Below are 12408 nucleotides of genomic sequence, written 5' to 3'. Positions count from 1 at the left end.
GGCAGCACTGGTACTAGAGGATAACATGGCAATGTAGTATAAGCAAGCAAGAGCCTGGCAGAGGGGCACCAGCTTTGAGACTACTGCAACGATCCAACCGAGACAGACTTCAAACTAGAGTAGTCAACATGAAGATGTAAATAAGGAGACATGTTAGGAATCCAATTGACAATAACTGGTAAATAATTAGAGTTAGGAAGAATGGTATGTGGAGGGGATTCTGAGGTGTGAGATAATGTCATCTAAGGGAAGGCTTCTGAAAAATGGGTGAGAATGACATGAAAATGGCGGCCCAGGTATAACCAGGCAAGCCTCCCCACTGATCCGTACAACTACACGTGTCAAGTGGATGGACAGGTGAACATATGAACATTTAGCTACCTGATTCTTCTCCATGCTCCAGGAGACATTTTAAAATCATGGACATTTAAAAAATTTCTTCTTCTAAACTTTGGATTTTTATTTATGTGACTTTATACAGCAGTTTCCAAAAATATGATATACAAAGATCCTTAAAAGGGGACATCTACAAAAATTTCATGAGAAGGAGATACGAACATAATAAAAATCCTTCATGTATTTTCAATCATTCCAAGTATTTACAGCAGTGATACATGAGGAACTGGGATTCAAAAACAAGAAATCAAGTAGAAGGGCTATAACATAGACTTAGAGAGGAATCCTCCTGGTACCCAATCTAAATTTACCCCCTAATGTCTGCATAATGATGCAACGCATCATCTAAACTCAATTATGCAGAGATGAAAATGATTTTTTATTATTGTCCTGGAAGATGGGGTGGCGATGGTCACGGTGCTGCGTTCCCAGTCTCTGCTCTAATAAAAACAATCACAAAGCTTTTCTATGAAGGTTTGTGGCACTTTGGTCCTGAAATGAGCCAGATCTTGGCTAAAGAGTTCAACAAAACAAACTGGATCCTATAAAACTCACCACGCCTTTTTCCCATATTACTGACATCCGGTCCTCAACACCGTTCACTCCATTGGGAATCTTCGTGAAATCATCCTTCCCCAGAGCTTTCTGGCAAGTGTTGAAAGTGCAGTGGTCAGTTCCTGTTGTGGTTAGATCACCACTGAAAAAGAAGAACACACAAGAGTGTGGGATGAGTAGATAAAAGACATCAGAAGAAAACTACCAGAACCTTTCCTGTTCTTCTGATGCCCTTCTCAACTAAAAGTCAGAAAGCTGCAATGGACAATGAGTGACTTTTTCAAGCACATATTTCGGCCACACCCATCTCTATTTTAGAAGCACTTTTGGAAAATAATACTCTTAGAAGAAATGTGAAGCCAGATCATGCTCAGGTCAGAAAAACTGGTTCTAGACTCCATCACATGCTAGTTCTGTGATTATGAGTTTGTCCAATGCTCAGTTATTTATTTTTTTAAGGATTTTATTTATTTATTCATGAAAGACAGAGAGAGAGAGAGATAGGCAGAGACAGTGGGAGAAGCAGACTCCCTGCAGAGCAGGGAGTCCAATGCAGAACTTGATCCCAGGACTGTGGGATCATGACCTGAGCTGAAGGCAGACGCTTAACCGACTGAGCCACCCAGACACCCTTCAAATGCTCAGTCTTATCTAGAAATTGATGATGATGATGATGATGATGATGATGTGCACTCAATGATAATTATTTTAGGATCACTGGCAATAACGTAAGGGAAAATTCTTTGTGAGTAGAGCACTACACAAAGATGAACCTCCGTGACCCACATGGACAGAGGCAGCTCCTGGCCAAATGGCAACATTGAGGTGAGCAGAGATGGGACACTGGATGAGGATGTTCATATCACCAGAGACAGAGAGCCCTGCTTTGAATTGTGAACAATATTGGAGATGTAGACATGTGAAGGAGGAAGTAGGCTGAAAGAAAAAGGTAAATGAACTCTTGAACTTTTGTTGTGAAAAACCCTTTGTTAACTTGGGTCTAGTATCTGAATAGGGAGTGTTGGGGTCTCCAAGAAAAGTAATCATAACTTCTCAGAAAGTAGCATCTCTGAAAATAATTTGGATGACCTTCATGGGGATAACCTCTCTGAGGGCAGGATTTTGCCTTTCACCCCTCCGGTGGCTCTGCCCTAGATCATAACCTATCAGATGTACACAGGCACATCTGCTTCTTGGGTTATATCACCATAGAAGAATATTCAAGAATATGTGAATGATTAAAAACTAAGCATTATGAAGAGACTAGGTTCCAGGCAGTAGGTGATAGAAAAGACGAGGAAAAAGTTAGAAGAGAGTAAAATTTTAGTATAAAAATTATCTGATTTCTCTGTGTCTGGGAGAGATTTTGACACCATATCATAATTAAGCCACTGCTTTTTTGGTCCCAGGTGAGGGACTCCTCACAGCCCATCACGTCAAGTAGAACAGAATACTGCATGGAGGTCAACGAAGATCAAATGATAAGACACGATGTCCTCCGCTCAAACCCAAGACTCTTATGATACCTTATTTTGGCAGAACCCTTCACAATCATTTGTTAAATTATTACTTAGCCAATAGATTCATGAGGAAGTGAGGCGTTGAGGGGTCCGGTCGCAGGGGCGGCCCCATAACATGGTGGGCTGCATGGTGCCACTCTCTGTGCCAGTAATGCGTGCCGTCTGTGCCCAGACTTGCTGCTATGGGCTCTCCATAGACCACTTTCCCTGGAAATGTCAAAGGAAGCATTCAGTCCCTTCATTTGCTCTCAAGAGAACCACCTGAAAAACACATAAATATGTGTCTTCTCTGTGCTAGCAAAGGATAATAGGAATCCCAGACCACAAGTCACCTTTCATGGACAGGATTTTTTAAAAAGGAAAACTACTGCTTCATGAGCATTTACTATGTTCTGCCCAGGTGCAGTGCACGCTGTGGTAGATGATTAGACCCACTCCCCGACACAAGGCTTGACCCCATAGCCTACTTTGACCAATTAAATACGAAAGGAAGTAACACATGCTAGTCTTCCTTCTGTCCTTAGACTACCACAGGTTGCTTCTTCAGTTGTGTCTCAGAATGAAGAGAATATGGAACACAGTTAGTGCCAACCCATGATGGACATGAGTCCAAAGGAGAAATAAATCTCAGTAGTTGGGAGACTGTTGACATTTCCGATTCAGCTGTTATTGCAGCCTAATCTAGCAAATGCTGACTGGTATGTGTACCATTCTAATGACTTTATCTCAAAAACCCTACGGGGAAAATGCTATTATTATCCCCATTGAAAGATGAAAATAAATAACTTCTGTACAGGTGTATTACATGCGCCCAACTTAACATGGATGGTGTTGAGGAGGTAGGATCTGAATCCAGGCGTTTTGGACTCTAGTCTTAACTTCTATGCAAATACTACCCTGGTGACAATTATCACGTGGTCATATGGAGTTCAACCATGGTATAGCTCTGTTACAACTCAATTGAGAATCTCTTTATATCCCTTAAAGGATAAAAACAAAAACAAAAACAAAAAGACAAACAACCATAACAACAACCAACCAAAAAACAAACAAAACTCCTCCAAAAACTTATGTTAAATAAAAGAACACTCAGATAATAAAATTGTAGCCAGACATGCATATTTTAAAAAATCATGCAAATTAGGCCATCAAGAGCACACAATGTTAGAAAAGCTAATAGTGCCTAGTGAATTTGAATTTAAAATCAGAATCCTATCTCTGATGAGTGTTTGTTGGGATAATAGATGCACCGGCATTGAGCTGATCGTCCCCAAGCAGTCACACAGGTGAACACAGATTAAGGGATGCCTGCCCACAGAACTCTGTGAACTTCACTGTGGCTGGTCAGACAGCAGATTTCAGCGCAAATCCTGATAGAAAACTGACATTAACTAACTTCGGCGGCGGATACTGACCGTGGATGGCCATCACCTGCCTGCGTCAGATTCAACTGGAATGTAGTACCCTCTCATAGATCATTTATTTTCCTAAACTAGCCATTTTCCTCTTGCAAACCACAAAACAAGGCTTACTGAAGCCTAACAAACCTGCTTCTTAAGTAACCAAGTATCATGGTCAGTAACACTTACCTCCAAGAACACAGACACTGCTAAGATCTCTCACTTTCATGCTTCTCTTTCTCTCTCACGTGCACGTGTGCACGCGCTTGTGCACACACACACACACACACTGAATCAGATCCCCCTTCTGTTTCTTACTGCCTTTCTCCCAGGAAAGAGGAAATACCATTAGTCTCTCGTTATGCTGTGTGCAGGACAAGGAACAATTCTTTTTCAATGTGAACTAAGAGGTAACATACTGTTTGCAGTAGAGTGAGCAGGAGGGACCCCATATCTGATTAGCGGGTAGGGAGAGAACTTCCTATCCTCAGAGAACATACAGATTGATGCTCAGACAATGAAAAACTCAGAGACTTGATCTGTAACCACTTTACAAGCTGCCAACTCAGGATTTTCCACAGTGCTTCATCATACAGCAAAGATTCTTATCACATGCTCTATTCAATCTTTTGGCCATCAAGGTGAGATGGGGATACAGTTCCAAAGTTCTACAATTTTAATAGCTCTTGGGAAAAATTAAAAGTGTCAGCATCTACCAGGAGTCTGCCAGGACCGTTTTGAAACCAGATGACATGTAATCTCCTCGGAAGGTTTTAGTCCCTTTAAAATGTGATAGGCCATGGTTTTGGTATACACAACAAGCTCTTCATTAATGGGGCTATTTTCTTTCTTCCTTTTTTTTTTTTTTAAAAGATTTTATTTACTTATTTGACAGAGACAGACACGGCAAGAGAGGGAACACAAGCAAGGGGAGCAGGAGAGGGAAAAGCAGGCCTCCCACTGAGCAGGGAGCCTGATGTGGGGCTCTATCTCAGGACGCTGGAATCGTGACCTGAGCCAGAGGCAGACGCTTAATGACTAAGCCACCCAGGTGAATGAGGCTATTTCCAATGGTTTCCCCATTAAGCATCTACAAATATACTTTAAAATTTTTAAATAAAAGGTAGACATTCCCAATTACTCTTTCCCCTATTTTACAATAGTTCTAAGGCATCTTCAAAAAAACTCCCAGTATTCAAGAAGGAAAAAGGAGAAGTTAAACAAGGGTCCTGGGTCCTGGGTAAACCATAAATTGGAGAATCAAACTGGATAATTCAGCATAATTGAGAGTTTTATTAGATTTGGTTCAGAAATAAAGTAATAATAAAAATATCTAACATATGTATAGCACTCTATAGTTGGCAAATAGAGTTTGAATGTCACGTATCTCATTTGACCTTCATGGCAACCCTCATGCTGGTTTGACAGATAAAGGAACTGACACTCAATGGAATGAACTAATTTGCCCAAGTCACACAGGTAGTAAGCAGTGCACAGAATTAGAACCCTAGTATTTCGGTATCATATCATACATACACATTACGTTACTAGGTGAAGTGTCATTCTTCATTTCTTGGTAACGAGTATGTATTCTGAAATGTTTAAGTCAACCACAAGCCATTTGTGGATGTGGCTGAGCAATTTTCCAATTTCACTTACTGGTTTCATTTACTCTGCTTAGTAGGTTGGTAATGAAAAGAGCTGTATCTGTCCTAGTCGGGTACTCTCCTGATTGCACTTGAGACCAGATGGTTTCAACAGCTCTTGGGAGATAGAACATCTTCGTCATTAATCTCCTCCCACTGTCTCAGCAAGGTCTGCACTGTACCCTGTCCAGTGCGACCATCCAGGGCCTCTCCGCGTCTCTCCAGTGTTTGGCCTGAAGTCAAAAGACACTCTGCACTTATGATGCTATCTCCCACTTAAAGGAGTTTTTCCATTAAGAAAAACTAAAGATTAAGAAAATCTAAAGATTTCCAAATCATGAAACCTGTCAAGCCAATCTAAACTCCCCTCTGACCAGACAACCCATTCATGAGATGAAAGTGATAGAGCAGGTGTTCACACTTTGTCTAAATTTGCGAGTAGTGCTTAACAAGTCCCAAGATCTGTTACAAAAGGTTGAACAATGCAGAGAAGCTGGCACAAGTACCCAGGAGTGGAAGCACTGGCTACCAACAGAAAGCCAACCACATCTATAAAAATAATTTTTCCCAGCTAGAAGGATAGAGCAGAACCTTCCTGGGCTCTGTTTGGTTCAAAAAATATTACATTTACAAAGAAAGGAAATCTCCAACTAACAAAGAAAATCCAGAGAAACAGCATAATGGAGATCACTCAGATTCAGGTTCAAATCCTGATTGTGATACTTTTCAGTTAGTGACTTGTGTAAGATGAGTCATTGCTCTTAGCCTTAGTTTGTCTAATCTGTGAAGTGGGGTCACAGTGTGTCTCTAAGAAAGAGTGGCAATTTTATGAGGATCAAATAAATTACTGCATATGAAAGTACCTAGCATCTTGGAATTCTGGGTTCAGTTATGGGCTGAACTGTGCCCCTTGCCAAAATTCAAATGTTAAAGTCCTAACCCCTGGTATCTCCAAATGTGACTGTATTTGGAAGGGTCCTTTGTAAAAGTAATTAAGTTAAAATGAGGTCACTAGGATAAGCCCTAATCCCATATGAGTGGAGTCCTCCTAAGAAGAGGAAATTTAGACACAGACACATACAGAAGGAAGACAATGTGAAGACAGAGGGGGAAGACAGTCGTCTACAAAGCAAGGAGAGAGATCTAGAATACATCCTTCCATCACTGTCCTCAGAAAGAACCAACTCGGGGTACCTGGGTGGCTGGATCAGTTAAGCATTTGTCTTTGGCTCAGGTCATGATCCTGGGGTCCTGGGATTGAGCCCCACATGGGGCTTCCTGTTTAGTGGGGAGCCTGCTTCTCCCTCTCCCTCTGCCTGTTGACCCCCCCCCCAGCTTGTGCGCTCTCGCTCTCTCTCTCTCTCAAATAAATAAATAATTTTTTTTTTTAAAAAGGAACTGGGGTGCCTGGGTGGCTCAGTGGGTTAAAGCCTCTGCCTTCAGTTCAGGTCATGATCCCAGGGTCCTGGAATCGAGCCCCACAATGGGCTCCCTGCTCAGCGGGGAGCCTGCTTCCCCCCCTCTCTCTCTGCCTGCCTCTCATCCTACTTGAGATAAATAAACTCTTAAAAAATAAAAAAAATAAAAAATAATAAAAAATAATTTAAAAAGAAACCAACTCTGCCAATACTTTGGTCTTCTAGTATCCAATATTATGAGAATATTCATTTCTGTCATTTAAACTGCCCAGTCTATGGTACTTTGTTATAGCAGCAAGTAACTTCCAGAAACATTAGTTTCCTTATGGTTGCACAGCTCATTTTTTTTTTTTTTTAAACACAACTCTTAAAAAAAAAAAAATGATTTAGAATGGCTGGTCTTCAACTGCTTTGCACTTGGGCATAAGGTAAATCATCTTTTTCTCAATTTTAAGGACCAGGGAGTGTTTGGGTGTTCATGTACAGAAAAAGGAAGTCTGAGATTCAGAGTCACCTTGACTCATCTCCACGTGTTTCTTAGGAGAAGCGCTGGTTCCTAAGCATCAGCTAATGGCGCCTGTGATAATAAGATTCGATTTATTCTTGTTCAGCTTCCACAAGAAATGGCAACCAGAGAAAGGGAGAGCAGTCCCTGCGTGGACCTTTCTGCCCATCTTCTAAAACATAAGAGGAACATGGCAGAGGGTGGGGGGGGGCGGGCAGAGCTTAAAAGCTTCTTATAAAGTGGAAAGGAAGACATCGAAAACCTCTCTATAATACAAGTTTACATTTTATAGTGATAAGCCTAAAGAGAAAAGCTTTGATAATAAGTACAACCCAACCCAACCCAAACCACATCCAACAAACAAACAAAAAACACCTTTAACCACAATGTAGCTTGGGTCACTCTAAGTTACTGAAGGATGCAAATAAACATAATCCCTTCTGCAAATCCAATGCCCATAGCACAGCACCTGGCATATATTTGGTGTCCAATAAATTTGGGGTTTTATTAATAAGTTCAGATGAAACTCTTATTTATACCCTAAAGACAGGAATACGGATATAAAGTCAAGTTGAACTTTGTTAAGACAAGTTAAACTAGAAACTTAAAAAAAGCATTAATAATTTCAGTCATAGCTGGAAAACAAATTATAACAGATATACATCAAGTAGAGCATCGAGTAGGTTCTGAGAGAGGGCCCCATCATTCGAAATAGAGTACCAGAAACACAGCGACTGCAAACGCACGTGAGGCCATTGATAATTCCAGAGGACAATATGTGGAAAAAAGGGGCATGGATAGCCAAAGCTACACAAACCAAAATAAAAAGTGTCACCGAAGCTGATGACACATGTCAACACGTATACTATTTGGACAAAGGCATGACTGGTAAGTGAACGCGGTCTGGGGCCAGGCAGATGGGAACTTCTATAGATGACACCAATACAGCTGGTTTGTCCAACTTTACACGAGGGGTATGGAGCAAGGGAGTCAGATTCTGCTTCTGGAAGAAAAAAGGATAGCATTCTAGGGGCAGCCTTCTGGTTCTCATACTTCATGTTTGCAAAAGTGGCTTCTCACACGAAGGATGAGAGCTAACCTAGTTCTAGTTACTCAATTTAGATGAACTAAGACCAGAAATAAGCATGACATTTAAATTCCTTGCAAACTGTCCAAAGCGATTCTGATTTCAAGGGCTTACAACAGGATGTGTTTATTCTTTTTTTCCTGGAACCTGCTTTTTGTTTTTTATTGCAAGTGCTGAAAGAAAACATCAAGGTAGGTACAAAGGGAATGCTCAGGCTTCAATTTAAAGTTGGGGATGCAATGTACATTTCCGTCTCTTTCTTCTCAGCTCACACCAAGATGTTGGAGAGATAGGCAAGCCCCACGCGTGCTCTGAGAAGGAAACAGGGACCACAGCTAACCAGAAGTTTGCCTCGATTTTAGAAAGACGAGAAAGCAGAGGGATCGCAATAGCTTATGAAGGACAGTCATAAGCATAGATAGTCCAGGATCGCAACCAAGATGCAAAAAAAAAAAAAAAAAAAGGAACATTGACTCAGCAAGAAACAATGTGGATGTCCATTTCTTTCCCAAGGTTTGGGGAACTCTCAGCTGTTCTTGCTTTAAATATACTTTTTGTCCCTTTTTCTTTCTCTTCTTCTGGAATTCCCTATGTGAATATTTGGTTGGTCTTTGTTGTTGTTGTATTCCATTATTCTTGTAGGCTTTTGTCACTCTTCCCATTCTTTCCCCATTTTAGTCGTCTGACTGGGTCCTTCCAGTCACTGAGTCTTTCCTCTGTGTAGCTGAGTCTACTTTTGAAACTCTCTACGGAATTTTTCAGTTCAGTTACAGTATTTTTTGAACTCTGAGCCTTCTAGGGTTTTGACTGGTTACTATTTGATGGTTACTACTTCCTTGTCAAACTTCTCGTTTTGTTCATGCCTCTTGTTCCTAATTTCATGTGGTTGTCTCTTGCTGGTCGATCACTAAACTCCCTTACGGGGGATTATTCCGAACTGTCCATGGGCAGTGCATAGGTCGGTTACTGGAGCTTGATTAGCTTCCTCTGGTGGAATCGTATTTACCTGATTGTTTTTGCGATCCTTGATTTCTTAGGTTTGTGTCTTCACGTTTGGGTAATTTGGCAGAAACATTCACCAGTTGGCTCAGTTTGGGTCTCTAAGTGTGTCTGCTGGTGATGTCTTTGGGCAGGTGGGACCTGCTGTTATGGTCTATTTTTGACTGAGGCAATTGTTTGAGGTCTGAGGACAGGGACCGGGGCAGAGGGATGGCTGGTTTGGTTCCTTACCGAAGTGAGGCTCCGGGCTCTTCTCAGGTTCCCAAACAGGCTCTCGGGTTGGCAGGGGCCAGGAGTAACGGTCAGCCTTGGCTATGAATAAATCCCCTGCCTCTGCACAGCATGGAGGCCTCTGTGCCTACTGCTGGCTGTGCTCTGTGTGATTGGCTCTAGCTGTCTATCTCTGTGCGTGAGCACTGCTGGGCCACAGAGCTTCTGGAATCATCGCCAATGCTTCCTGACCGATGGAGTCGGAAGGCACTCCCGCAGCAGGTGGGGCCCTGACTCAGCTCCTTGCCTGTGCGTGAGCAAACCAGACTCGAGGGTCAGCAAAACTCCCGGTTTAGGGACCTGAACTGGGCCGACCTGCCCCCCGACAGAGTCCTCTGGTCAGAATGTGCCCCCAGCTTGGTTCCACAGGGAGTCAAAGCTGCTGTCTGGGATTACTACTTGGGCACTGCAGGTGTGAACTCTCTGTCAAGATCTGTGTGCTGGTTGTTGCGCCCTTCCCTTCTTCCCCACAGTCAGAGGCCCGGTGGTTAAGCTCTGTGGGTTCCCCTGAATTCCTCATGATGTCAGATCAGAGCCGAGGCTCCCCAAAGTGACTCACAATGCTGAGGGAGGCTGGCTCTCCCCCTGGGTTCTCTCTTCCCACAGGAGGAACCAGAGCCTCAAGGGAGACCTCTACTGGTGGCGCTGCACTGGCCTGGGGGAGGGGCAATGTGGTCACTGTGTAGTCACTTCTCTTACCCTCCTAATCTAGTCTGTCTTGGTCTCTGAGGTGCAGGGGGTGCCTCAGCCTCAGCCCTGGGTTCTGGGATTCTCTCAGTGGTATCTTACACTTGAAGATGTTAAGCTGCTCCTGTGAGGAGGAGCAAAGTCAGGACAGACCTAAGTCGCCATCTTGGTGACATCACTCCAACCCTGTGTTTCTCTTTCAAGAATAATAAAAAATAACAAAATGTTGATAATGCTTTAAGAAAAATTTAAAATGTAAGGCTAAAGACCAAAGCCAATTAAATACAAACTTGATATCTGCATTTCCTAACTCTGTAAACCAATTTCTTCTTGAACAGAGTGGAGAGTAATGGAAAAAATTGGAATTTGGGGACCACACAGATTTGGGCTTGAATTCCAGGTTTAGCACCAGCAGTAAGTGATCTTGGGCTTAATTAACCAAACTTTTCCAAGTCTCCATTTCATCAGTCCCCAAACTGGTAAAACTTGACTTGAGCATTGTTATGACAATTTAAAAATTTAACATATATTAAAATGCACTAAAAACTTTATATATAGTAAAACAGGAAATGATATAAGACCTATAAAAATATGTGCCAGGCACACATTAAGTACTCAACAAATAATGTTGGTTGTTACATAATCATCAACGACGATGCTGCTCTCTTTTGAGTAGATGGTTCTCAATTCAACAATAATATCGAACTTAATAGCATTGTATTGCTAGGCTACTACACTAAAGAATTAATAATTGGATCCCTTTTGTGCTTCCCTGAGCAGAGATTCTCAAGCTTTAATATTCATATGAATCACCTGGGGTTCTAGTTTAAGTGCACCTTCTGAGTCAGTGGGTCTGGGATGGGGTCCAAGGTTCTGCATTTCTAACGAGCTGTCACGGGATGCTGACACCACACTCTAGGGACCACACTCTGGTCATCAAAGGCTCTGATGATAGAATGGGCTGGCAAAGGATTTATAGATAGGACGTGTGCACATCACAAACCTGTAAAGCTGAACTGTTTCTTATTTAAACATGGTAACGATGAATAGAGGTGTATTGCTTGTTCATGTTCAGAAGTCATGTTAGATAATGAATGAGCAAAAAGGTCAATGTGGTCCCCCAGCTCTTTTCACTCTACACTCTCCAGGGATCTGCCCCTGGGTTGGCGGATACAGTCACCATGGGAACAGTCTGGCACCGTTTATGCCCAACCCATCTCCTACTCCCTTTAGGTTCCTGCTTTATCACGTGTGAGAGTTCCCATGCCAGGCGTGGGAAAGCTCTTGTGCCAATTTACCCTGGACCTCTGCGGCCTCTGACATGGCCCCTTGGAGCATTTTCACAAGTCACCACAGTAAGTCTGAATCGACTGGAAGATCTGGGTTGACATTTTAAATATTTCCTATTTACAGTCCCTTTGGAAAGGGATTTGGCAATATCCAAAAAGTCTGTATGCATTTACCCTTTGAACCAGCAGTCCCACTTTGAGGATTCTACCCCGAGGATCCTCTTCCATGGCAGACAGAATAACGGTGCCCCAAAGACGGCCACGTCTTCATCCCCACAAGCTGTAGCCACGTGCTCTTACGTGGCAAAAAGGACTTTACAGTGATTAAATTAAGAACCTTGAGATAGGGGCTTTATCCTGGATTAACTGGGAGGGCTCAGTGTAACCCAACGGTCCTTAAAGCAGAAGAGAGGGGAGAGCAGAATAATGCAATTTTCTCCACCCACCCCTGCAGCTTTGGAGACAGAGCAAGGGAAATGTGAACCAAAGAATGTAGGTGGTCTCTAGAAGCTCAGAAAGGCAAGGAAAGGGATTCTCCCCCTAGAGCCTCCAGGAAAAGAACAATAACTTGGTTTTAGCCCAGTAAGATGTGGGTTAACCCTCTGACATCCAGAACTGTAAGAGAATACATTTGTG

General features: G+C 42.5%; 1 protein-coding gene across 3 annotated transcripts in view; it reads right to left on the bottom strand.

Annotated features, from left to right (window-relative positions):
• The window catches only part of DPYS (dihydropyrimidinase), an 80651-nt gene that overhangs the window by 47121 nt on the left and 21122 nt on the right, over nt 1-12408 (bottom strand). For all 3 annotated transcript variants that reach the window (XM_059165811.1, XM_059165809.1, XM_059165808.1), the window contains exons 5-6: nt 2522-2678; nt 952-1093 (exon numbers count right to left, since the gene is read on the bottom strand). In XM_059165811.1, coding sequence (XP_059021794.1) covers nt 952-1093; nt 2522-2678 — 299 coding nt within the window. The remainder of the gene's footprint in view (nt 1-951; nt 1094-2521; nt 2679-12408) is intronic.

Source organism: Mustela lutreola, chromosome 3, assembly GCF_030435805.1.
Source record: "Mustela lutreola isolate mMusLut2 chromosome 3, mMusLut2.pri, whole genome shotgun sequence".
In the NCBI taxonomy this organism is placed as follows: domain Eukaryota; kingdom Metazoa; phylum Chordata; class Mammalia; order Carnivora; family Mustelidae; genus Mustela; species Mustela lutreola.
Note: the sequence above shows the minus strand (reverse complement) of the source record. Positions and strands in the feature narration are given on the sequence as shown.